This window comes from Aethalodelphis obliquidens, unplaced genomic scaffold (genome assembly GCF_003676395.1).
Source record: "Aethalodelphis obliquidens isolate GAN/ISIS:26980383/991018 unplaced genomic scaffold, ASM367639v1 scaffold22, whole genome shotgun sequence".
Classification (NCBI taxonomy): Eukaryota; Metazoa; Chordata; class Mammalia; order Artiodactyla; family Delphinidae; genus Aethalodelphis; species Aethalodelphis obliquidens.
The window spans coordinates 21,445,781-21,472,585 of record NW_020837966.1 but is presented as its reverse complement, the minus strand read 5'-3'; the positions used below and the strand labels follow the sequence as shown (position 1 = coordinate 21,472,585).

Sequence of the window (26,805 nt, the reverse complement as noted above, 5' to 3'; positions counted from 1 at the left end):
GATGCCTGTTTTTACAATATCATTTAAATGACTAACAGTCGCAGTGTATAAAGCAATTGATATATTAAGTCAGGGTCCAGTTAGGTCACCTGGAATGCAGGTATTCTAAACTTTTAAATTACTAATATTAATTCTGAGTAGAGTTTTTTTTCCTTCTTTTGGTTTGATATTTGTATCATCCAGTACTGAGAAAAACTATTCTGCTTTTCACCCTTCAGAAAGGAGGTTTTCTTTTATAAACAGAAATGCTCTACCCTTTGAGCATCCAATGGTTTTTCACTAAATTTCAACATTTTAGTGCTGTTGGATTCATTCACTTAAATCCACATTTTCAAAAGACTTGAAATAAAACAGGAAGTTTTGTCTCCTTTAAGCCACGGAAAATTCTAAAAGACCCTGGAGAATGTGAATAGGCTTGGTATGCAAGAAGAAATAGCCACAGCTGGCATATTTTAAAGAATGTTTAGCTTTTCTGTTTCACTTAGTGGTACTTAAAACACATTAGCCAATTATCTTTAAAAACGGGGCTTTCACTTGAATGCTATTGCTTATAATAGTAAATATTTTATTACAATGGCCTCAATTCAGAAGAGAGTAAAAAAATGGCCCATTATTTCTAATTAAACACATTAAAATTGTTTCAAAGGTTCTAGGCAGCTTTTAATATTATAGAAATTTAAATGCTTTTTAAAGAAAGAAATAAAGATTTTCCCCAAATGTTAATAGCCATAATCCAGACAGTGTTTTTTAAAATGTATTAACCAATTTTAATGTATTTTTTGCATGTAGTTAGAAGCTGACTTTAAAAGACAGTGAGCTTGGTATGCTGTATGATTCCGTTTATACGACAGACCGGAAAAAGGCACGCTTTACAGACAAAAAACAGTGATCACTGCTTGTCAGGGGCTGGGAGTGGGCGGAGAGATTGACTATTTCGGGGCACGGGAGAATTTTGGGGGGTGCGGGAATTGTTTTAGATCTTGATTATGACAGTGGTTACATGTCTGCATTCATTTGTTAAAACTCACAGAACTGTACAGCAAAAAAGGTGGATTATTTTCTCTATAAATTATACCTTAATTTTTTAAACAAAATTTTGCAAGCGATTTTACAGTCATCTCATCCTGATTTCATGAGTGGCTTCGTATAGGAGTTTCAAAGCTCAAGAAACGCCCCCAACTGGTCATTTTGGCCCTTTTGTGAAACACTGAGTAGTTGGATGACGTTACTTCAAAGTAGAATCTAAACTTTTGCCGGTAAACAGGATAATTCCATCAGAGCGAGAACCACTTGGCATTTCTGCCATCGCTACTACTAGTCGCCACAGTCTTGCTTTGTAAAGATGTGTCTGGGGACTCTGTTACTATCCAGCGAATCTGTTAGATAGTATTTCCCTTGGCTTGAGCTCTTAGATGACGAAAAAGAGCTCATTTGCCAGGTCGTTTCTATCTCCATTCCCTCCGCATTTCCTCACATTTCTTGGCTTCTCTGTCTCTTATCACAGTGGAGTGGATTTTTCTTCATGCTGTTCAGAATACTGCTCTCTCTCTGCCTGCCATTGCTCCTTTCACCAGACAGCCATCTGGGTTATCTTCCCCATCACCCTTTGTCTCCCCATCTCAACAGCTGTCCCCTCACAGCCATCAGAGAGGTAATGAAGCCCAGAGAGTATCAGTTCATCTACCCTTGGGTACACAGCCAAGGTCTCAGCCAGTCCTCTACTTCTGTACCCTTAACTCCAGATTGATCTCTCACTGGTAAATTTACAAGAACAAAGGAGAATTTTATTTAACACATGTGATGTTGCCTCCTGTCAGAACCTGGATGTTAGTTGTATCGAGGTTGATGTCCTTGCTTCCTGTCTGCGGGGAAGGTACTCAGGCTGTCCACCAGTTTGTCTTATCTTTATTCAGCACTGGGGACAGTGCCCAGCACTGGGAATACAGCCCTCAAGGAGCCCACACATTCTTTTAGGATGTGGAAAATTTACCCATCAGTTATTCTGGGAGAGACTGTATAATTAAAGTGACCGTATATAATTTATTCTACAATCTGGGACATTTTGAAAGAGAAAGGGGACCCTGTTAGTAATTCCCGCCAAGACAACACGTAGAAACCAAGGTTGGCCCGAGGAAACAGGACATTGCCACCCTGTCTCTCATGGGGTGTCTATAAGCCAGTAAGAAGCACAGAGAAGAGTTGCTGTCTCAGCCAGCATCTTGGGGCAGTGGACAGGCAGTTCCATACAGAGAGGTGTCTCGAAGGAAGTGATGTAGCTCTATTTTGAAGGATCTGTGAAACCAAGGAAAGCAAAAAAGTAGGGAAAACACCATTTGAACAAAATGATTGCATAGACAGGAGGTGAAACCAGTTATGTATTGTGATTGTGTCCAAGGTGAAGTTCACATGTGATCAGGTAAATAAGAAAGGCTAAGCTGAGTTCCTTCCCAGATCGAGAACCATCTCTCTCCTTCAGAGGAGGTGAACATCGAAGGAAGATAATTTTTTTTGAAGGCGAGATTGAGATGCCTGGGTAAATATGCAAGAGTCTCAGAGAATAGAGAACAGTCTCCTTCTGTCTCTCTGTTTCCCAACCCATATTTCCATTTCTCTCATGCTTCCAGCTGGAAAGAGAAGAGGAAACGGTGCATTTGCCCCATGAACCCCACACCCTATGAGAAGATTCAGCTAGTATTTGAGAGTGAAGATAATCAAGAGAGGAGTTAATGCAACCCAAGACTTTGGGTTTGGAATGCAACTCATGGGAAGGGTTTGAAATGGGACTCGTGGGAAGGAATCATAGTCACTTTCTCTCCTCCATTCCCCATTCTCCAGCCACCAACAGAGACCTACAGGTCTTCTCCTCTTATACGCAGGCAGCTTAATTTTCTGCATATTTGTATCATTACTTACATGCATTATTTATGCATGATTGACATGCAGTATACTAATCACTCTGCACATTATTCACCGTGTCAGATGAAGTTAAGTGTAAGTTTTATTTGCTGCTTGATTTAATTTTAGTACTTGGTAAGAGCAGAGCATCGAAGTCGAAAAGACATGGGTCAAATCATACCACCTGTGTGATATTAGGCAGGTTACTTAACCCCCGAGCCTTGGTTTCCTTACTTTGTGCAACAGGGCCAGAAATTCTTACTTTGGAGGGTCAGTTGGTCTGTTAGGTGGCATTTGCTTGGTGGCATAGCCAACTCTGAGCAAGAGGTTGGCTAAAAAAACCCTGATCTCCCCTGACAGGCAGAGAAAGGACAAATTACTTCCAACTCTGCCCTGCCCCATTTCTCTCACATTCATTCCTTCTTTTTCTCAGGAGACTCAAGTTGCAATGATAAAAATAATAAAGTATGTGAAGCATCTACTCTGGTGGCTTCTACATAGGCTCTCAAAAAAGGGACCTGCTACTGTTGATACAGTTTCTTTTTTTTTTTTTGCGGTACGCGGGCCTCTCACTGTTGTGGCCTCTCCTGTTGCGGAGCACAGGCTCCGGACGCGCAGGCTCAGCGGCCATGGCTCACGGGGCCAGCCGCTCCGTGGCATGTGGGATCTTCCCTGACCAGGGCACGAACCCGTGTCCCCTGCATCGGCAGGCGGACTCTCAACCACTGTGCCACCAGGGAAGCCTGATACAGTTTTTTTTAATTTATTTTATTGAAGTGTAGTTGATTTACGATGTAATAATTTCTACTGTACAGCAAAGTGATTGTTATAGAAAAAATATGCAATCTTTTTCATATTCTTTTCCATTATGATTTATCCCAGGATATTGAATATAGTTCCCTGTGCTATACAGTAGCACCTTGTTCTTTATGCATTCTATATATAATAGTTTGCAGCTACGAATCCCCAAATCTACAGTTTTTAATTTTTTTTTTTTCATCGTGTTTCTCAGATACGTTAAGAGTAACAAGACTGGGTTAAAAGAAAGGTGAGTAAAGACCTTTCTTTTTTACAACAACCAGATTAGTTTTACATTATTTAACCATGAATAAATTCTACGCAAATGTTATTAAAGAATTTGCAGCTGTGAAATGGTTTCTAAAATTATATCAACTAAATTTTGCAGATGACCATGTGGTTCTTAAATCCATATTTTAAATTTGATTTTTATGGATTATAAAAGTTAGGGCCCCTTTAAAAATATTTTGTCAGTTTTATGATTTTGGTAGGGGAAAGCAGGTTAGTGAATTCTAATGCTAGGCATTGGAATCTGCTTCCAGCCAGTTCTGTGTTAGAACCGGGTACATGAATTCATAACCGTGCTCAGCATAGATGTTTTATTTACTGGGTGTGTCCCTCTGTACCGCATCCATTTGGTCATATAGAATTTCTCACTCAAGCCCCCAAATCCCACATGCATTTTCCTACGGCTCAGTCAATGTTCTATATCTCTGCTTTCACTGAAAATTCAAAGAAAAAATATTTTATTGAGGACCCCTATCATATCATAACCTACTACCATTGCACTTTTTCTCGTAATAATGTTTAAGACAGGAAAAAGCAGGAGACTTCTCTCAAAATAAGAATATTGACTCCTTTAACATTATCAAGAGTGCCTACCATTGCCTTCTGAGTAATTCTTAAAAAGAAAGGAGGACAAAACAGAATTCTCATTGCACTCTGCATTTATCCTCCTGTGATTTACTCTGGCTGGAATGTCTTTTCTTGTCTTTCTTGCAAACCCCTGCTTATCACTCAAGGCCCAGCTTAATGTTACTCACCATGAGAAGCCTTTCCCAAGCCCAATAGGTGAGGTTAATTGCACTTTCTTCTGCTTTACCCTTGTGGTTTCTTTAGGCCCAACTGTGTCATTTAACACAGTGTATTGTGGCTGTTTGTGCAGAAGGCCATCTCACCTGGATTCTCACCTTCTCTATCTTTGTAGACTTGGTCACTGTTCCATACATGTTTATTCATTTCAACATTCATTTACTCATCAAATATTTGTTCAGCACCTACTGTTCCCACTAACTATTGCTGCATAATAAATCACCCTAAAATTTAATGGTGTAAAACAGCAATTGCTTTATTATCGCTCGCCGTTTCCATGGGTCAGGAATTGGGGAAAGGCTTGGCTCGGCAGTGTTTGTTCGGAGTGTCTCACGTGGTTGCAGTCAGGCTTGGGCTGGAGCTGGAGCTGCTGGGGGCTGGCCGTGCACCGCTTTCTCTCTGGCAGGCCCATAGCCTCTCTATGACCACGTGGTCTCTCCACGTGGGCTAGTTTGGGTTCCCTCAAAACATGGTGGCCTCACGGGGAGTTGAAATGCTTATATGGCAGCTAAAGTCTTCAGGAGCGAATATTGAAGCAAGCAAGGTGGAAGTTGAATAGGCTAGGCTCAGAAGACACAAAACCTTACTTTCCTTGCATTCCATTGGTTACCAGTGAATCACTGAGCTGACCAGGTTCAGGAGGAGGGGGATTTGACTCCACCTCTTGATGGGAGAGTACTGTAGCAAGATTCTAGGAGAGCATTTGGGATGGGAAATCTTACTGTGGCCACCTTTGGGAAATACAATCTGGCACACCCACCCGGCATGCCTTGTTCCAGGCTCGGAGAAAACCACAGTGAACAGGACAGATATGGTCCCTTCCTTGTGGAACTTGCAGAAGGGAGAGACAGCATATGAATAAGTTAAGAAGATAATTTCTTTAGCCATTAAGGGCAAAAAGTGTATAATCATATAGGGTATTTCAAGAAAGCCCTCCTTAAGGAAGTAACTTCTGGACAGAGAACTAAATAGTAAGAAGCAATGGGTCATGCCAAGAATTGGAAGCTGTGCCTCGCAGGAAGAGGTCCCAACAGAACAAAGGTCTGGAGATGGGAATGAAATTGTCTCATTTGAGAATCAGGAGCAAAGCCAGTGTGACTGAAGAATCATGCATAGAAAGGGAGAATAATGAAATATGAGGTCCCAGAGACAGGCAGAATCCAGAAATGGGGCCTTTGAAGACAGTGATAAAACTGCTGGATTTTATTTTAAATGGAATAAGAAGTCATTGGTGATTTTAACACAGGGTGTGACATGCTCTGGTTAAAAAAGGTAACTCTGGCTGTAGTGTGGAGAGTGGGTTGAGGAGAGAAAGGGGGAAAGCAATGAATCTGGTTAGGAGGCAACTTGGAGTTGTCAGGGTAAGATGTACTGGAGGCTTGATTTAGGGTAACAGTGGAGGAAATGGAGAAAAGGATATTGTGTGTTTTGAGGTAGAGCTGGATGAATTTGTACCTCAGATACAAAATTTCATACCAGAGCATCAAATTTTACTGATAGTTGTGGTGCACCCCCCGCGCCATTAGATTGAAAGTCTCTAAAGGATAGGGGCTAGTTCTTACTCATACATGTGTTTTTCAAAACACTTAGAGTGTCATAAGTACTCAACAAATACTTGTTGAAGTGAATTTTATTCTTTTTTGGATCGCTTCCCATGTCTTAAAAGTACCTGTAATTTTCTTATCTAATTTATTACAGCAATTTCTTAGAAATGTATAAAATTGATTTTTTTATAGATTTCTACTTGAGGCTTCCTATTAAAATATGAAAAGTGCTATATTTTAGTTTATTCTTCCCCCTCCCTGAAGCCCTTAATAGAAATAGCGGGGAATGGATGGAAGAATGGTTGAATGAATGATTAGGTGAGGTGCAACTGCACTTCTGTGAAAAAGGAGTAAACACGCGGGTTGTTGCTGGTGATGGTTGATGCCTCCCACATAGTTATACTGGAAAGGAGTTATTCATAATTTATGATGTGTTCTGTAAGTTCTAATGAATTGGTACACTGAGTTACATTTCTTACTACCTAACAAATTTAAAAAAAAAACATTTTGTACTTGCACGTGTTTTCCACTTCCTGATATTATCTGTGGTATTTTATAATCCTGTCTTAATGTAGATGTCATTGCTAGAGCAGTTTTTGTTGGCGCACGAGAGCGTTTGACCCTTTGAGAGTCTTGCAATTCTGAAAAAACTTCTGTAATTGGGACTGAATATATAAAATCTGTCTTGTTTTGGGAAAAAATTATTTTCTAACCTGTTACAATCAAATGCTAAAGAAGGAAACACCTTTAACTTAAAGATTGTATTAGGCACTTAATTTTCTGCAGTATTTATTGATTTACATAAATGGGAAAATCGTAGTTTTTAAGGCTTGATATAAATTATATGTTTTTCTAGTTTAGGCTCTTGAAACACCTTATACCTTACTTAATTTATTATATATTATTTTCTTATGACTACTCATTTTAATACCTTTATGTCTTCTGGTTTATTTCATTTACTAACATCATGCCTCATTCCAAAAAGAACTTGAGGAGAGTTTATTAGAGTACACACAAAATGAACATTGAAGACAAAAAATATGCCAGAGTTCAAATTTCCTAGAATGTAAGTTTCATTAGGACAGAATAAATTCTTACCAGTAAATCCTTTTTGCTTATTGCAGAGCACCGTTCATAGTACATGTTCAGTAAATACTTGTAGAGTGAATATCCGAGGTTAGTGTACCAAACCTATGCCAACAGATCCATTCGCTTAGTTGAGATCCACAATTTTGGCTCAACGCTTTTAAAAAATGAGCGGAGAAAAATACTGCTAATAACACAATCCACACTGTCTGTAAGATTGAATGAAGCCATTTGATAAGGAGATATGCAACTCTTCCTAGGCAAAAGTATGCAAATGGATATGTCCAAATGCCATGGATTGTGATGGAGAGAACATTGAGTAATATATAAGTTAATGTCCTTAAAATGAAATATGAATTTTAATTTTTTTTCTTTCTCATAATCCAAGGGTAACTTTGAGTTTTAAGACTTAAGACGCTTGAGGAATAGATAGACACTGTTTTTCAGCTAATCTTACATGAATATTATTTCTCACATGTATGGTTTAATAAGCATGTAAATAGAAATTATTTCAAGGTTATTTTCAGCGTTAAGAATCTGAGGTAAAGAGAAGGTGCTGCTGTGAAAATACAGAGTCAAATGCTTAAAGAGTCAACTGAACTAGTGTTAAAGCTTATATCATCTTATTAGAGGTGTGATGGATCACCAGACCCTGTGTCTGAATAGATGATGGCGATTAAACTCTGCATGGAAGAGGGACAACAAAGTTCAGGTTATTGGGGCTGAGATTTTTCTCAGAAAACCTTGGGACCCACTCCAGTGTGTGGATACGCGTCTGAGCTAAGACTCTACCTTCTTGAGCTATGCAATATTCCCTCTCTCTTTCTGTGCAAGATAGTTTTCAAGGAGCCAGTCATCAAATGTACACAGTCATATAAATAGAAAATCTCAATAAAGCACATCTTAAAAGATTCACACTAAAGCATCCAAGACAAAGAGATTCCAGTGCAGTCCTGTGTCATTGGATGAGTTGAATTGCTAGCAGGAGTCGCTAACCTGATGTCCACAGAAGCTTAGACAATTCATCCTGAATTGTATCAGATCTTTTGTTATTGTTATGGTTGTATATGTGTTTATCTGTTCCGCCGAGAGAGTCCTCAGATTTTTCAAATATTCAAAGAACTTTGTGTCCCAGAAAGGTTAGAAACACTGCATAAGGTTGTAAGTGATTCACTTAAATATTGATGGACATCTATAAAAGAGGATGACCTTGGAATTGAAATAGTGGGGCTAAAACCATTTCATCTTGCAAGAGCTCAACATCAGGGTATGTGTTTGGGGGGCCATTCTTGATTTGTGATAGAACCTTGTAGAAAATTAGAAAATTGTATAGAAAATTGTCTCAGAACCCTTCATATTCATTAAGACAACAAATATTTATTGAACAAATACTATGTGTGTGTCGCCAACTATTAGTAACTTGTATTTTTTAGGGATTTGGGCACTCTAGCTAAGAATTAATACAAGAATATTGAACAAAATTGTTAGATTAGCTGTAGAAACTGACTTAGGAATGGACAGGAACTAGTTGGCTCCAGGAATCCTGGATTGCCCCATCTTGTCAGGGCAAGTGCTGGAATGAATAAACTAATCATTATTTTCATCCTTGTGTCTCAAATCAAAGTCTGCAGAGGGAGAGCCCAAAGGACATAGCCTAGATGACTGTTTTTCAAAGTGTGGTCCTCATATCGGCAGCACCAGAATCACCTGGGAACTTATTAGAAATGTAAGTTCCGGGGCCCTGTCCCACACCTTATCTGGTGGTGGGCCCAGCAGTGGGTATTTGAAGGACTGAGTCCTCCAGGCGAATGGTGCATAGTAAAGTTTGAGAAATGTTGCCCTGTGTCCGGTATTTCCCCCTTGGCTAGGATAGGATGGGGCCCATGACTGGTTCCTACTAAGACTGCATACAATAGTGGAAGAGAATTCTCCAAAGGCAGATCTGTGTTGGTTCCCAAAGAAAGGGGAATGGATTCTGGGCAGCCAAAAAGTATCCAGCACCTTCTACATCCCTTGAATCAATGAAATTTCCCTTTTGCGTACAAGGTATCTTGCTTCTAGCATTATTGTTGGAGGTGAGCTCCATTCCAGGACTGCTAGTCTCTAGGGGGAAGGACACCCATTTGGGTAACACTTGTGTCTCTCTTCAACCCTTCCCCAGAGAAAGTGTCTGACTCCTGAAATTGGGTGGAAGACCTTGACATTGTAGCTCAGACGTCTTCCTTCTTTCTCTTTGGTGTCTGCCTGCCTGTAGAGAATGAATGTATTCTGCTGTTCTGTTTACCATACAGGAAGGGAGCTTGCCCTTACAGGGAGGGCCTGTGCTCATCTGCATGTGCCAGGAAGCTTAGGCCTGCCTAATTCTGGAATGAAGTGTCAGGAAACCATAGCTGCTCACTTAAGCAGTTTTGCGTCAGCTTTCTGTGTATTACAGCTGACGTCTTGATTTGCATTGCTTTGACTCATGAATCTCTCAGGCAAAGAAGAATAGTGTCGAGTATGAGGCCCCTTTGAATCTTATTTAGTATTCTTTACGAGTTTATCTTTGAATACATGAGCCATCAGAGAACTGTTGATTTGTCATGTTTGTTTGTTTTACTAACTCATCTGAGCATTTATAATTTTTGCAGATCCTCTGTTGTATGAGGATTTAAATGTTTCAAATGGACTGTTGCCTGGGCCTCACGAATTACTTAGATGAATAGTTTTATTTAATCATTCAAGCTGGAAATCTTATTTTAGAGGCATTTTGTTCTATAGTGTGAGTCCATTTTAGGAGGAAAAAAACTGTTGAGTCTCTGTCTTAATATATTTAGCTCCAAATATATTTGTTACGATAGATGTACATTTGGAAAGGTTTTATACGTGTAATGAAAATGTTCCTTTATTGTTGGTTCTCTTCTTATAAATATGAGGAAGTATTAATTAATGTGAAAAATGTATATTTATCTTGGCTACAGCGTGGAGCCACACCCTGTTTCTCTAGGACTTCAGGTGCCTGTTCTGTGTAACATGTGTAGCAACAAAGTAACACAGCTGCATATTATTAGCCTGGTGCTTACTCAAAGAAAGGATAATTAACTGCTGAATCTTCTCTACTCTGCCTGTCTTTTCCTTGGAGACTTTCTAACCAATAAATCACTAAACTGACACTGTTTAATTCATAAGATGAAAGCTCAACATGGTATAACTAAAAGAATGAAAATGCTAATATTATTTTCCTAAATACTATTTGTAGGTTATCTTTGGACTCAAGGGGGAGACGTTATTTACCAAGCATATGGAAATGAGATCGGTTGTAAAGGAAAATATACACTATATGCTCTTTGTCTCTGGCGTTTATTTTCTCATGCGTTTTCATCAATTTATATGTGATTTTCTTAACTGTCATTATTTATCCTGTCATATATGCATTGTGAGTACTTTTCTCTTGTAGCTAATTTTAAACATCCGTCTCTTACAATATGTACTAACAAAGTGAAGTCCAAAATAGCCTTGTTATTTTCTATAGAACAGTTTAATCATTACAGTCTCATGTGATCTCATCTCCACTGAGATGAGCTTCCTGAGAAAATGTAGAGTTGCAGTGTGTTTGTTAAAATTCAAGTTGAATAAAGTACTGTAATATTCAGAAAATAGGCAGGGGGAAAAGAATGTTTTCAGAAATCCTGCCTTGCGTGCATAATACTGCATACCTTTCTCATTCTAAAACACGGTGTCTTATTATGGGTGCTTAAATGTCATCATACAGTATAGGTCAACGTTGCCTAGACAACAGTCTACTTTCAGAGCAAACAGTGTTTCTTAACAGTCATACATTCAATTCCATCACTGAACTACAGCATGGACCATTAGACCAGCTTAGAGCAATTAAGTTTACTTATCCCAAACTAACCACAGGCTGCGTGAAGTTAAGTGAAATAACCTCTTTTCCTACAAAAGGAGAAAACCAATGAAAGGGTACATAAAAAGGTATATTATAAAACTGATCGAGGAGTTAAAATGCCACAGTGATTAAAATTGCACATGTTTCAAAGCAACCTGGAGTGCCACATTTCTGAATATTAATCTCATAAATCTTCATTTAACTTCTTGTGCCAAGACTAGAGTTACTCATGGTTATCTACATTTTCAGCTCTACCCATTTGCAGAAAAACGTGTTCCCAGAAAGCTCAGAAAGCAATTTCATTTATAGTGAAGTGGTATAAAATTTTCACTTCACATCTCTGTAGGGAAGCATGGGTTATTGAAGGTTTTCTGTTGAGAAGCAATTACTCCATCCATTTACTCAATATTGTTTATTTTTATGTTGTGTGAAATGCCCTGTGGGCCTCTTAGAACTTCCTGGAAGAACCAATTGAGGAGGAAAATATCCAATTAGCTCAAAATTTTACAATGTACAGAGTTTTCCTTCTTTGAGAGTCAGTATGTTTGTTTTGGACTCTGTGTGTGACTCCCGAGGTGTTAGCCTTGCTTTTGAAACTGTTTCTTATCTCATTGTAGTCATGAGGCTAGGCCTGCTCATTTAGAGTTATTAAACCTCCTACACTAAAGGATTTCTAGTTCTTCCATCATTGCTAATAGTTCTATATTTGTAGTGAAAGGTTGACTGTTAACACACGTTCATAGCTTGGGAAGATACCTGAAATTGCCCGTCTCTGCTCTGTGGTACCCAAATCAGAAGCTCTAAGCTTAAGTTGAATATTTGTTCAGTCAACAAGAGACATCATTACTTTGTTTTATTGCTTACTAATCTCGGAAGTGGTTGATAACCAGCCTCCTGGAGCTTTCAATTCTATTTCCACCCTCTATCTCAGAACAGATAAGGTTGCCTCACCGTTTGAATGTCTTCAAGACCTTCTGATAACCATCTTTCTGATATCAGCTTGCTTTCTTTACATGGGAAAATCTCTAGCAAATCTGCACTTTCTTTTTAAAGCAACGGTAGGTAAAACTTACTGAGCAGTGCTGTGGATCAAGGACTATGTTCTTTGGGGGTCTTGGCCAAAAATTTGACAAGTAGAATTAGCAGTCAGAATGGGTCAGGAGCATTGCCTTTGTTTATACTCATTCCTTCCACGTCTGAGACTTTTCTCAACAAGTTTTCTCTCTCATTCTCTTTCCTCCCTCCCTCGTTTCCCCTGTGCTTCCCTTATTTTCAGTCCCTTGCCCTTTATTGATATCTTCCTTAATAGTACAAGTGCATTTTCAGTCCTCTTATCCTAGGAGTTGTTCAGTTCTCTTCATCCAGCCCTCTACTGCTTCATCTTTCTTTGTTCCACATATATGTTTATGCACATATGTATAGATGTGTGTGTATATATATACACACACAGACATTTATATAGAGAACATATATACGTATGTGCATATGTATATAAATATATGTGTGAGTAAAAGTCTGCACGCTTTCTGAATTTACTTCCTTGTAATTTGTAAAGTTCTCAGTGCCTTGCAACCTGCCATCACTAATCCCATCTCTTCTACAGTGACTCTTTAAAGGCATACAGTCACTTATTCATTCAACAGGCATTATTTTTGGGAATCTCCTCTGTGCCAGGAATAGTTCAAAGCTCTAGGAATGCAGTGGTGAGTAATCCAGACACTATTCACTCTCCCTGCTTCAAGAGACCTTACTGTCTCTGAGCTTACAGGAGGAGAAAAATATTAGTCAAATAAGCACACAGGTATATACTTGGCCAGTTGCCAAATGCTATGACAAAAGCACAGATGATTAATAATCAGTACAGGAAGATGTAATCCAGTGCATGGGTTCAGGGAAGTGACCAAAATCTGAAGGTTGAGTATACATTTATCAGACATGAGGAACAGGTTTTATAAAGGCCCCAAGACAAGAGCATAAAAGCAATTAAAAGAAGGCTTGTGACACTGGAGAAGAGCAAAGGGTAGAATTCACGAGGCCTTATGTAGTTAGAGGGGCGGGTCCTGATGGGAGGGTATGGCTAAGGCTGAGGATGTGGTCTTCGTCCTTCAGGCAGTGGGATGCTAGGGAAAGGGGTCTAAGCCTGGGTTGGGCAGGAGGGAGTAAGGCAGGGTTAGTGATCAGATTTCTATTTCCCTAACTTACTCCCCATGTTTCTCAAAAGAGTCTTCATTTCCAAAGCTTTCATTCATGTGTACCTCCCTGCAGGCTTTCCTCTTTCAGTTATTATTGCACACTGTTTAAGAAAATCTCTGCTCTATGACAAGATATAAAGAAATTTTTTTTTGATCCTCTCTTTGCAAAAAGTGATCAGATTACACTTCACACCCAACAAAATAGCCAGGATTTCATGAAGGAAATCAGACATAGCACCTTTTTTAAAGCTTCTTAGGAAAGTTCTTGGAATTTTTAACCCTTCAGTGTAGTTCCTCAAATTGAAATATAGTGCTATGTGGTCCCTAAGTAGCTGTCCAGGCCATTGCTCTCAAACCCTTGTATTTGAAATGTATCTTGTTATATTAAAAAAATCACATGAGCAACTAACATTCATGGAAAGATCTACCCAGGCTCATAAACAGGTCCCTATGCACCACCTCCAATTCCCCTACAACTTTCTCACCCAAGAAAATATAACCAGGATGCAAGCAAAAGTGAATCACAAGCTATGAAAAATACACACACACATATATACATAAAACATAGAATCCGTATCTTGTGTATTTTTAATTCATAAACTTGTCCTAATAATCATATTTTTGGCACACACCTAAAAATCTTACAACCAATGGGGTAATATTTAGAGATTGAGTTAAGATCCTCCAACTCTAGTCTCATGTCCTCAGCATCTTTCCTGTCCGCTCTGCTGTATCACCCAGAATTGGGAGGCATTTATTGACGGTTTACACATACCATGCCATGCTGACGCTGGAGTTGCAAACCTTCTAAGAAGTTTACCATCCATTTGGATAGATACTAAACTCAAGTATCAAAGCTGTGAACCATAAAAGATAAAAGGCATTCTAAGTATTAAATGCATGGTATGGATAGTAAAGAATATAGGGATTCAGAGAAAAGAAGAATAATTCTGGGTAGACCAGATGGGCAGTAAAGATTCATGAATCAGACTAATGACAGGTCAACTCTTTCTCATTCTTCTTTCTCAGTTCAAATGGCACCTTTTCTAAGAGGCTTTTCTGAAGCACTCTCTCATGGGAACACTCCCTAGAGCCATTGCTTTTATGGTATCACCACTTCTGAATTCTTCTCAAAAATCTGAACTTATCACATTTACCTATTTCATCATCTACTGTCTGTGCCACTCACTAGACTGTTCTTTCCATGAAGGAGGGGACTTTTTTTTTTGAATTTTATTTTATTTATTTTTTTATACAGCAGGTTCCTATTAGTTAGCTATTTTATACACATCAGTACATACATGTCAACCCCAATCTCCTAATTCATCCCACCACCACCCTGCCCCCCCCCCTTTCCCCCCTTGGTGTCCATACGTTTGTTCTCTACATCTGTGCCTCAATTTCTGCCCTGCAAACTGGTTCATCTGTACCATTTTTCTAAGTTCCACATATATGCGTTAATATACGATATTTGTTTTTCTCTTTCTGACTTACTTCACTCTGTATGACACTCTCTAGATCCATCCACGTCTCCACAAATGACCCAATTTCGTTCCTTTTTGTGGCTGAGTAATATTCCATTGTATATGTGGACCACATCTCCTTTATCCATTCGTCTGTCGATGGGCATGTAGGTTGCTTTCATGACCTGGCTATTGTAAATAGTGCTGCAGTGAACATTGGGGTGCATGTGTCTTTTTGAATTATAGTTTTCCCTGGGTATATGCCCAGTAGTGGGATTGCTGGGTCATATGGTAATTCTATTTTTCGTTTTTTAAGGAACCTCCATACTGTTCTCCATAGTGGCTGTATCAATTTACATTCCCACCAACAGTGCAAGAGGGTTCCCTTTCCCCCACACCCTCTCCAGCATTTGTTGTTTGTAGATTTTCTGGTGACGCCCATTCTAACTGGTGTGAGGTGACACCTCGCTGTAGTTTTGATTTGTATTTCTCTAATAATTAGTTGAGCTGGTGTGAGGTGACACCTCACTGTAGTTTTGATTTGCATTTCTCTAATAATTAGTTGAGCAGCTTTTCATGTGCTTCCTGGCCATCTGTCTGTCTTCTTTGGAGAAATGTCTATTTACATTTACAAATGTCTTCTGCCCACTTTTGGATTGGGTTGTTTGTTTTTTTAATATTGAGCTGCATGAGCTGTTTATATATTTTGGAGATTAATCCTTTGTCTGTTGATTTGTTTGCAAATATTTTCTCCCATTCTGAGGGCTGTCTTTTCGTGTTGTTTATGGTTTCCTTTGCTGTGCAAAAGCTTTGAAGTTTCATTAGGTCCCATTTTTTAATTTTTGTTTTTATTTCCATTACTCTAGGAGGTGGATCAAAAAAGATCTTGCTGTGATTTATGTCAAAGAGTGTTCTTCCTATGTTTTCCTCTAAGAGTTTTAAGTGTCCAGTCTTAAATTTAGGTCTCTACTCCATTTTGAGTTTATTTTTGTGTATGGTGTTAGGGAGTGTTCTAATTTCATTCTTTTACATGTAGCTGTCCAGTTTTCTCAGCACCACTTATTGAAGAGACTGTCTTTTCTCCACTGTATATCCTTGTCTCCTTTGTCATAGATTAGTTGGCCATAGGTGCATGGGTTTATCTCTGGGCTTTCTATCTTGTTCCATTGATCTATATTTCTTTTTTTGTGCCAGTACCATATTGTCTTGATCACTGTAGCTTTGTAGTATGGTCTGAAGTCAGGGAGACTGATTCCATCAGCTCCGTTTTTTTCCCTCAAGACTGCTTTGGCTATTTGGGGTCTTTTGTGTCTCCATACAAATTTTAAGATTTTTTGTTCTAGTTCTGTAAAAACTGCCATTGGTAATTTGATAGGGATTGCATTGAATCTGTAGATTGCTTTGGGTAGTATAGTCATTTTCACAATGTTGATTCTTCCAATCCAAGAACATGGTATATCACTCCATCTGTTGGTATCATCTTTTTTTTTGCGGTACGCGGGCTTCTCACTGCTGTGGCCTCTCCCATTGTGGAGCATAGGCTGGCTCCGGATGCACAGGCTCTGCGGCCGTGGCTAATGGGCCCAGCCGCTCTGCACCATGTGGGATTTTCCCAGACCGGGGCATGAACACACGTCCCCTGCATCGGCAGGTGGACTCTCAACCACTGCGCCACCAGGGAAGCCCTGTTGGTATCATCTTTAATTTCTTTCATCAGTGTCTTACAGTCTTCTGCATACAGGTCTTTTGTCTCCTAGGTAGGTTTATTCCTAGGTATTTTATTCTTTTTGTTGCAGTGGTAAATGGGAATGTTTGCTTAATTTCTCTTTTAGATTTTTCATCACTAGTGTATAGGAATGCAAGAGATTTCTGTGCATTAATTTTGTATCCTGCAACTTTACCAAATTCATTGATTAGCTCTAGTAGTTTTCGTGGCAACTTCAGGATTCTCTGTATATAGTATCATGTCATCTGCAAACAGTGACAGTTTTACTTCTTCTTTTCCAATTTGTGTTCCTTTTATTTCCTTTTCTTCTCTGATTGCTGTGGCTAGGACTTCCAAAACTACGTTGAATAATAGTGGTGAGAGTGGACATCCTTGTCTTGTTCCTAATCTTAGAGGAAATGCTTTCAGTTTTTCACCATTGAGAATGATGTTTGCTGTGGGTTTGTCGTATATGGCCTTTATTATATTGAGGTAGTTTCCCTCTATGCCCACTTTCTGGAGAGTTTTTATCGTAAATGGGTGTTGAATTTTGTCAAAAGCTTTTTCTGCACCTATTCAGATGATCATATGGTTTTTATTCTTCAGTTTGTTCATATGGTATATCACATTGATTGATTTGCATATATTGAAGAATCCTTGCATCCCTGGGATAAGTCCCACTTGATCATGGTGTATGATCCTTTTAATGTGTTGTTGGATTCTGTTTGCTAGTATTTGGTGAGGATTTTTGCATCTATGTTCATCAGTGATATTGGTCTGTAATTTTCTTTTTTTTTAGTATCTTTCTCTGGTTTTGGTATGAGGGTGATGGTGGCCTCATAGAATGAGTTTGGGAGTGTTCCTTCCTCTGCAATTTTTTGGAAGAGTTTGAGGAGGATGAGTGTTAGCTCTTCTCTAAATGTTTGATAGAATTCACCTGTGAAGCCATCTTGTCCTGGACTTTTGTTTGTTGGAAGATCTTTAATCACAGTTTCAATTTCATTACTTGCGATTGGTCTGTTCATATTTTCTTCTTCTTCCTGGTTCAGTCTTGGAAGGTTATACCTTTCTAAGAATTTGTCCATTTCTTCCAGGTTGTCCATTTTATTGGCATAGAGTTGCTTGTAGTAGTCCCTTAGGATGCTTTGTGTTTCTGTGGTGTCTGTTGTAACTTCTCCTTTTTCATGTCTAATTTTATTGATTTGAGTCCTCTCTCTCTTTTCTTTGTGAGTCTGGCTACTGGTTTATCAATTTTGTTTCTCTTCTCAAAGAACCAGCTTTTAATTTTATTGATCTTTACTATTGTTTTCTTTGTTTCCATTTCATTTATTTCAGCTCTGATCTTTATGATTTCTTTCCTTCTGCTAACTTTGGGTTTTGTTTGTTCTTCTTTCTCTAGTTCCTTTAGGTGTAAGGGTAGATTGTCTATTTGAGATTTTTCTTATTTCTTGAGGTAGGATGTATAGCTATAAACTTCCCTCTTAGAACTGCTTTTGCTGCATCCCATAGGTTTTGGATCATTGTGTTTTCATTGTCATTTGTATCGAGGTATTTTTTGACTTCCTCTTTGATTTATTCAGTGATCTCTTGGTTATTTAGTAATGTATTGTTTAGCCTCCACGTGTTTGTGTTTTTTACGTTTTTTTCCCCTGTAGTTGACTTCTAATCTCATAGCGTTGTGGTCAGAAAAGATGTTTGATATGATTTCAGTTTTCTTAAATTTACTGAGGCTTGATTTGTGACCCAAGATGTGAACTATCCTGGAGAATGTTCCATGCGCACTTGAGAAGACCATGTATCTGCTGTTTTTGGATGGAATGTCCTATAAATATCAATTATATCTCTCTGGTTTATTGTATCATTTAAAGCTTGTGTTTCCTTATTAATTTTCTGTCTGGATGATCTGTCCATTGGTGTAAGTGAGGTGTTAAAGTCCCCCACTATTATTGTGTTACCTTCGATTTCCTCTTTTATAGCTCTTAGCAGTTGCCTTATGTATTGAGGTGCTCCTTTGTTGGGTGCATATATATTTATAATTGTTATATCTTCTTCTTGAATTGATCCTTTGATCATTATGTAGTATCCTTCCTTGTCTCTTGTAACATTCTTTATTTTAAAGTCTATTTTATCTGACATGAGTATTGCTACTCCAGCTGTCTTTTGATTTCCATTTGCATGGAATATCTTTTTCCATCCCCTCACTTTCAGTCTGTACGTGTCCCTAGGTCTGAAGTGGGTCTGTTGTAGACAGCATATATATGGGTTTTGTTTTTGTATCCATTCAGCAAGCTTTCAGTGTCTTTTTTTCAGTGTCTTTTGGTTGGAGCATTTAATTCATTCACGTTTAAGGTAATTATCGATATGTATGTTCCTATGACTATTTTCTTAATTGTTTTGGGTATGTTTTTGTAAATCCTTTTCTTCTCTTGTGTTTCCCACTTAGAGAAGTTCCTTTAGCCTTTATTGTAGAGCTGGTTTGGTGGTGCTAAATTCTCTTAGCTTTTGCTTGTGTGTAAAGCTTTTGATTTCTCCATCAAGTCTGAATGAGATTCTTGCCGGGTAGAGTAATCTTGGTTGTAGGTTCTTCCCTTTCATCACTGTAAGTATATCATGCCACTCCCTTCTGGCTTGTAGAGTTTCTGCTGAGAAATCAGCTGTTAACCTTACGGGAGTTCCCTTGTATGTTATTTGTCGTTTTTCCCTTGCTGCTTTCAATAATTTTTCTTTGTTCTTAATTTTTGCCAGTTTGGTTACTGTGTGTCTTGGCTTGTTTCTCCTTGGGTTTATCCTGTATGGGACTCTCTGTGCTTCCTGGACTTGGGTGGCTATTTCTTTTCCCATGTTAGGGAAGTTTTCGACTATAATCTCTTCAAATATTTTCTTGGGTCCTTTCTCTCTCTCTTCTCCGTCTGGGACCCCTATAATGCAAATGTTGTTGCATTTAATGTTGTCACAGAGGTCTCTTAGGCTGTCTTCATTTCTTTTCATTCTTTTTTCTTTATTCTGTTCTGCAGCAGTGAATTCCACCATTCTGTCTTCCAGGTCACTTATCTGTTCTTCTGCCTCAGTTATTCTGCTATTGATTCCTTCTAGTGTAGTTTTCATTTCAGTTATTGTATTGTTCATCTCTGTTTGTTTGTTCTTTAATTCTTCTAGATCTTTGTTTAACATTTCTTGCATTTTCTCGATCTTTGCCTCCATTCGTTTTCTGAGGTCCTGGATCATCTTCACTATCATTATTCTGCATTCTTTTTCTGGAAGGTTGCCTATCTCCACTTCATTTAGTTGTTTTTCTGGTGTTTTATCTTGTTCCTTCATCTGGTACATAGCCCTCTGCCTTTTCATCTTGTCTGTGTTTCTGTGAATTTGGTTCCCTTTGTTCCACAGGCTGCAGGATTGTAGTTCTTTTAGGTGGGGACTTCCTGTCTTGCTCACACTGTGATCTCAGAGACTCTCATAGCGTCTAGCTCATGTAAAGTTCATTTCTGTTTCCTTAGTTAACTAGTTAGACCAAAAGCTTTAAGTACTTTAAGCGTATGCTCAGAAACTCAGATGTGTTCATTTACGTTGCCCACATTTTTGCAGTAGTTCATGGGTGACCATGCAGATGTTCTTTTGCAAAATATGGATTTATACTAGGTTAGATCTGACTCTCTGAAGTTCATAATGAAACACCAGGGAGTTTCTCATTTCTCACAAACTGTTTCAGATTTATGGAAAATAGTGTCATGTCTACTTCTTACTTTCTCCAAATTGATAAGGCTAACCCATGAGTAATCTACCTCACCACATATTTTGGAAGACGTTTCACACTTAATTGATAAAGCCATCCCTAAAACCATATGTAATGTTAAGTCATGCTGTTAAGTAAAACTGTGTAAAAATATCAAGAAGTGTTCAAATTGGTAGAGCTTCTTTTTTAGTCTGCTGTGTGCATGTGTGTATAAATTTTCTTTTAATTTTCTTTAGACCCAAGGAGGCTAAGGGCTGGTTTATGTTGCCTTAAATATAGTAGCTTAAGACAATCCTTCTGTTAACAAAAACTCTATTTATTTTGAAAAAAAGTGACTAGTATACATTTATTTGTCTCATTTGTGTATTTAGAATTTCTTTTTTAAAAGATGGAGGACTCAAAATTGCCAATGTCACTAAAGCTGATGCTGGAATTTATACGTGCACAGCAGAAAACCAGTTTGGGAAAGCAAATGGCACAACACACTTGGTCGTTACAGGTAGGTGCATTTCTGAAAGATTGCTTTACGTGGACATACACTGTGTGGTATGTTATTAAGATCAAAGAAAAAAATGGTTTTCACAATATGCAGTGCACTACGAAGGTCGACCTTACGTTTGCACTTGTGTTTTCTCTAACAAGTGAAAGTCAAGGGAACAATCCTTAATATTTCTTTATACACCACGGTGTGTACCAGGGACACATGAGTTACCATGCTGTCAAAATTGGCAGTAGAATTATAAGTAGCATATGTGGCTGGTCTGCTTTTATTTCGTGCTATTCTAGTATGTCAAATCTTTTGGGTACACTTTTTCCTTTTCCATTATCTTTGATATTTTCTGGAGATGTTTGAGTTCGTGGAATAACCCTTGCTATCAAAAAGAGTCACTTAGGATTGTGGATGTGTTTGTTCATTTATTCATTGAAGAAAAGCATTGAGTATCTACCATGTGCCAGGTGCTTGGGTTATTCAGTAACAAACTGACAAAGAATGCTGCCCACATGAAGCTTACCTTCTACCAAAGGTAGAAGGAAAATAAGTGGTAGGAATATAAGGCAAAGAAATTCTTAGAAGGAAAGAAATTGCAAACGATTGTAAAATACAGAGGAGTGTTTGGGAGAAGTAAGCTGGAGCAGGAACCCAAGTGATCAGAGAAGGAGAGATGTGAACAAAGATTTCATGGAGGTGGAGTTCAGTAGATTTCTTGGGGACAATCGTGTAGAGGTTTTGTAGACTTTGTTAGGACGTCAGCTTTTAGTTGGCATGAAAAGTCGAGGTTAGTGCACAGTTTTGAGCAGAGGAATGAAATGATGGCAAATATATTTTTAACGGTTACTCTAGCTGCTCTGTTGAGAACAGACTGTGGGGAGTCAAGGGTAGAAGTGGGAGGAACGTCAGGAGACATTGCAGTAATCCAGGCGGGAGTGATAATGACCCAGATGAGGGTGGCAGCAGAGCAGTTGATGGGAAGGGATTTGATTCTGCATGTATTCTGCATGTATTCGGTAGGCTTTGCTGGCAAACTGACTGTGAGGTCTGAGAGAAAGAAAGAGAAGGATGCCTGCAGAGTGTTTGGTGAACAACAGGAAGAATAACAGTCGAAACAACTGAGATGGGAAAGGCTTGAGGTTGCACAGATTTGGGAAGGAGGAAGACTGTTGTTGTAGAAAACATAATCAATTGCCTCTTTTGAAGACTTTTGCTACAACATGGAGCAAAGAAATGGGGAGCAGTGCTGGAAAAGTGGAGTCAGGGGAAGCTTAATTCCCAACTATGGAAGGACTATGGTGATGATAGAAAGGACATTTGCATTTGGGAAAAAACAAATTAGTTAACATTTTAACTTAGTATCCTACCTATTCTAAACATTTTTGTAGTCTTTCAAAAATTTGAGTCTATTTAAATTTTGGTAGTAATACATTTTCCAGTCATTGAAAATACAGTGGTTTCTATTTCTACTGGTATATTTCATGAAGCAATAAAGCTAAAATGAAATTGATTTTGTAGTAGTATTATAACCCTTGTTTACAGGTGACTTCAATTTTTAAACTTCAATATCCCATAAATGTAGATACCCTAATTCATTTAACAAGAATTTGTGTATCCAGTGAAATATGTTATGGGTCTGCATCAAAATGTCTCTTTTCGTCTTGAAGACTTTTCATGATACAGAGGTACATATATGTATATAGACACATATGTATGTCTACACACACATACATACTATGTTAGATTAACAGTCTGCCTGTTGAAAATTGCTTTCATCAAAATAAAAATGCTGAAGTCTTACTTAAAACTTTATTATTTCCCCAATAGAACCAACAAGAATAACTTTGGCACCATCCAACATGGATGTCTCAGTGGGCGAAAGTGTCATTTTGCCCTGCCAGGTGCAACACGACCCCCTATTAGACATCATGTTTACCTGGTATTTCAATGGGGCCCTCACAGATTTTAAGAAAGATGGATCTCACTTTGAGAAAGTCGGTGGGGTAAGTTGTGACCCTTTCCTCATGCTTTTTACATCTGTCTCTGACATATTGTCCCTAAAGAAACATCGGGCACGTATCTGTTACTCCAGTAATGTCTGTTCTGTGAGTGAATCGGGGCTTGCAATTCTGTAATGGTCTAATTGTATTATGGTAATTACCAGAAAGTGAGCATATTTACTTCAACCCGTAAACTATAATTTTAATTAAAATCGATGTTTGCTGTGTTTATATTAATTGTTATTTTGCACGGTACTTTTGTCATTAGTATTCCACAGAAGGGAAAGTGTTCTTATACAACTGTTTATTTTCAACATGATATATTATGACGTTGAACGAAGTCACATTTGCTAAATGCCGTCCATGTATCAGGCCAGGTGCTTCGTCCCAGTTAATCCTTGCAGTGACACTGGATGTCAGTGGTAAGCATTGCCCTTTTACAGGTGCATAAACTAAGGATTTGTAAAGATATTAACTTGTCCAGGGCCACTGAGCTAGCTAGTGGTCGAACTTACATCCAAGCCTAGATCTGTGAGTCCCCAAAACACAAATACTTTCTCTTGTTTCATTCTGTCTCCTCGTTTGCGATGGTTCTATGTGCGGAAGAATTACAGATTTCAAGGGAAAATGGACACCTTGAGGAGAACTGTTAAGAAGGAATGCAGTGTTGTGAACCACACAGACTAACAGCAGGCCTCGCACCTGGCCACATGTCTGTGAATCCATCGTCACAAGGCCAGTTTCCCTTGCAGGCCTGTTTTCTTTGACACAGGATTTAGCTTCGTTCATTTTGGCTAAGACGTCAGTGGTACATCATAGTAGAGTCTGGGTTTTCTCCTTATGGACAAAACGATATGATGGTCAATTCAGCTATATTTATTTTAAAATATTTCTTGGGAATTGTCTGGTGGTCCAGTGGTTGAGACTTGGCACTTTCACTGCCATGGCCCGGGTTCAATCCCTGGTCGGGGAACTAAGATCCTGCAAGCCACATGGCCAGGTCAAAAAAAATTAAAAACAAAACCACCACCAATATTTCTTCTTCAATGTATATATGTATACACATGGGGTCTATTAATGTGTTAGGATTGTGTGCAACTTGAAAGGATGGTGTTAGGACTTGAATTATGTTTCCTCAAAAGAAAAGTTCAAATCCTAAGGCCTAGTTGTGATAGGATTGTGGTAGAGGCCAATAATAATAGGATTATTAGCCTCTGCCCCTGGATCCTGGCACAGACCTCCTAAAACCCTTGGAATGTTCTGCGTGATGAAATGTCTTTTTGTCCTAATGAAGTGACGCTGTGGGCTCCTGGATAGTTTCAGGATGGTCACCAGAAAGACCGAGCCATGATTAGAAACTTGGAACCTTCAGCACTCCCCGTGGATCATAAATTCAGTGCCCAGCTCTCCATGCTTCAGGAAGGAGGGAGGGGCTGAGCACTGAATTATGATCGATCAGGCCTATGTGCTGAAGCTTCCATAAAAATCCCAAAAGTAAAGTACTTTTCATCACAGAGCGCTTCTGGGTTGGTGAGCATATCTGCCTGCGAGGTGGGTGACACACTCCGCCTCCACTGGGATAGAAGCTCTGTTTATATGTATCCTTTATGATACATAAAGTATCATAAAGTAAATAAATGTTACCCTGAGTTCTGTGAGCCATTCTAGCAAATTACTGAACCCAAGGAGAGTGCCATGGGAGCTTCAGTTTATAAGTGGTTGGTCGGAAGTACAAGTGACAATCTGAGACTTGCAGTTGGTGTCTGAAGAGGGGCCAGTCTCAGGGGGCTGAGCCCTTAACTTATGGATCTGATGCTAACTCCAGGCAGATAGTGTCAGAATTGAATTGACTTTTGGGACCCCCCCACCTGGTGTTGGAGAATTGCTTGGTGTGGAAAACACACACATCTGGTGTCAGAAACGTGACGTGTTCCGAGTGTGCGTATAGTATTGACTGTAAAGGAGATACAGAAGAGTGTCCTTTACACTAGCACCTCAGAATGTGACCTTATTTGGAAAGGGTTGTTGCAGATATATGTAGTGAAGTTATGATGATGTCATACTGGAATAGGATGGGCCCTAATCCAATATGACTGTTGTCCTTGTAATAGGAGGGAAATTTAGGCACAGACCAACACACAGAGGGGAGAATGTAGACACAAGGAAGATGGCCCTGTGAAGGTGGAGGCACAAGTCACAGAATGCCTGGGGCTGCCAGGACCTAGAAGAGGCAGGGAAGAAGGGTCTTACCCTAGAAATTTGGGAGAGAGATCTTGATTTCAGATTTGTGGACTCCAGAACTCTAAGACGATAAAGTTCTGTGGTTTGGAGCCACCCAGTTTGTGTTACTTTGTTACAGCAGCCCTAGTGACCCACTACAGCTGGTCTTTAAAAAAATAAAATTAAATTAAAAAAAGGCGATATTTAGATACCTAGCCACAATTAAGTACAATTTCAATGCTGTTTCTATGTTCTATCATCTGGCTTACTCCATTTTCGAAATTCTAGTTTTCCAAATTGTTCTGACTGATTCAAGCTTTCAAGAACTTCACCAATTGCTGCAAACCATTGACATTTCTTTTACTATTGCTTTAAATGCTTTATTTTTTATTTTTTTTAATTTATTTATTTTACATCTTTATTGGAGTATAATTGCTTTACAATGGTGTGTTAGTTTCTGCTTTATAACAAAGTGAATCAGTTATACATATACATATGTCCCCATATCTCTTCCCTCTTGCGTCTCCCTCCCTCCCACCCTCCCTATCCCACCCCTCTAGGTGGTCACAAAGCACCGAGCTGATCTCCCTGTGCTATGCGGCTGCTTCCCACTAGCTATCTATTTTACGTTTGGTAGTGTATATATGTCCATGCCACTCTCTCGCTTTGTCACAGCTTACCCTTCCCCCTCCCCGTGTCCTCAAGTCCATTCTCTAAGTCTGTGTGTTTATTCCTGTCTTACCCCTAGGTTCTTCATGACATTTTTTTTTATTTCTTAAATTCCATATATATGTGTTAGCATACGGTATTTGTTTTTCTCTTTCTGACTTACTTCACTCTGTATGACAGACTCTAGGTCTATCCACCTCATTACAAATAGCTCAGTTTCGTTTCTTTTTATGGCTGAGTGATATTCCATTGTATATATGTGCCACATCTTCTTTATCCATTCATCCGATGATGGACACTTAGGTTGTTTCCATCTCTGGGCTATTGTAAATAGAGCTGCAGTGAACATTTTGGTACATGAGTCTTTTTGAATTATGGTTTTCTCAGAGTATATGCCCACTAGTGGGATTGCTGCTTTAAATGCTTTTTTTTTTAAGTCACTGATTTCTTCTGTCACAACAGGAAAAGGCATATGCCAGTATCCTCAGCCAACTCTTTACTCCATACTTAGGGTTTATCATTTGCCTTTCCTTGGAGACGAGTCAAGGGAAAAAAGAAAAGGCTAGAATGTTACCTTCACTGCTGTAACCCAGCTCTTGCCCTAACTTTAATTCATAAAGAATTTGATTTGAAACATTAATTGCCTTTGCTGTATAATGTAGATAACACCGTGATTTATCTCCTCGATCGTGAACTGTTGATAATATTGTATCCAATACAATGTCCTTCGTCTGCACTAATGCTAAAGAAATACACATTTAAAGACTAAAAACCCAAAGTACTTTGATTTGATTTTTTTTAAGTAGTTTATTTATTTTGGGCTGTGTCAGGTCTTAGTTGTGGCACGCAGGATCTTTCGTTGATGTGCCCGGCCTTCTCTCTAGTTGTGGCGTGCCGGTTTTCTCTTCTCTAGTTGTGGCGCGTGGGTTCCAGAGCTTCTGGGCTCTGTAGTTTGCAGCACGCAGGCTCTCTAGTTGAGGCTTGCGAGCTCAGTAGTTGCGGTGCACGGGCTTAGTTGCCCCGCGGCATGTG

General features: G+C 39.0%; 1 protein-coding gene across 5 annotated transcripts in view; it reads left to right on the top strand.

Moving 5' to 3' along the window:
* The window catches only part of CNTN3 (contactin 3), a 323,859-nt gene that overhangs the window by 237,812 nt on the left and 59,242 nt on the right, over positions 1–26,805 (top strand). For all 5 annotated transcript variants that reach the window (XR_003435889.1, XM_027121412.1, XM_027121413.1 and 2 more), the window contains exons 12-13: positions 20,766–20,893; positions 22,712–22,887. Coding sequence is in view for 4 of the 5 variants with exons in the window: in XM_027121412.1 (XP_026977213.1) it covers positions 20,766–20,893; positions 22,712–22,887 (304 nt within the window). In the remaining variant the exon portion in view is untranslated. The remainder of the gene's footprint in view (positions 1–20,765; positions 20,894–22,711; positions 22,888–26,805) is intronic.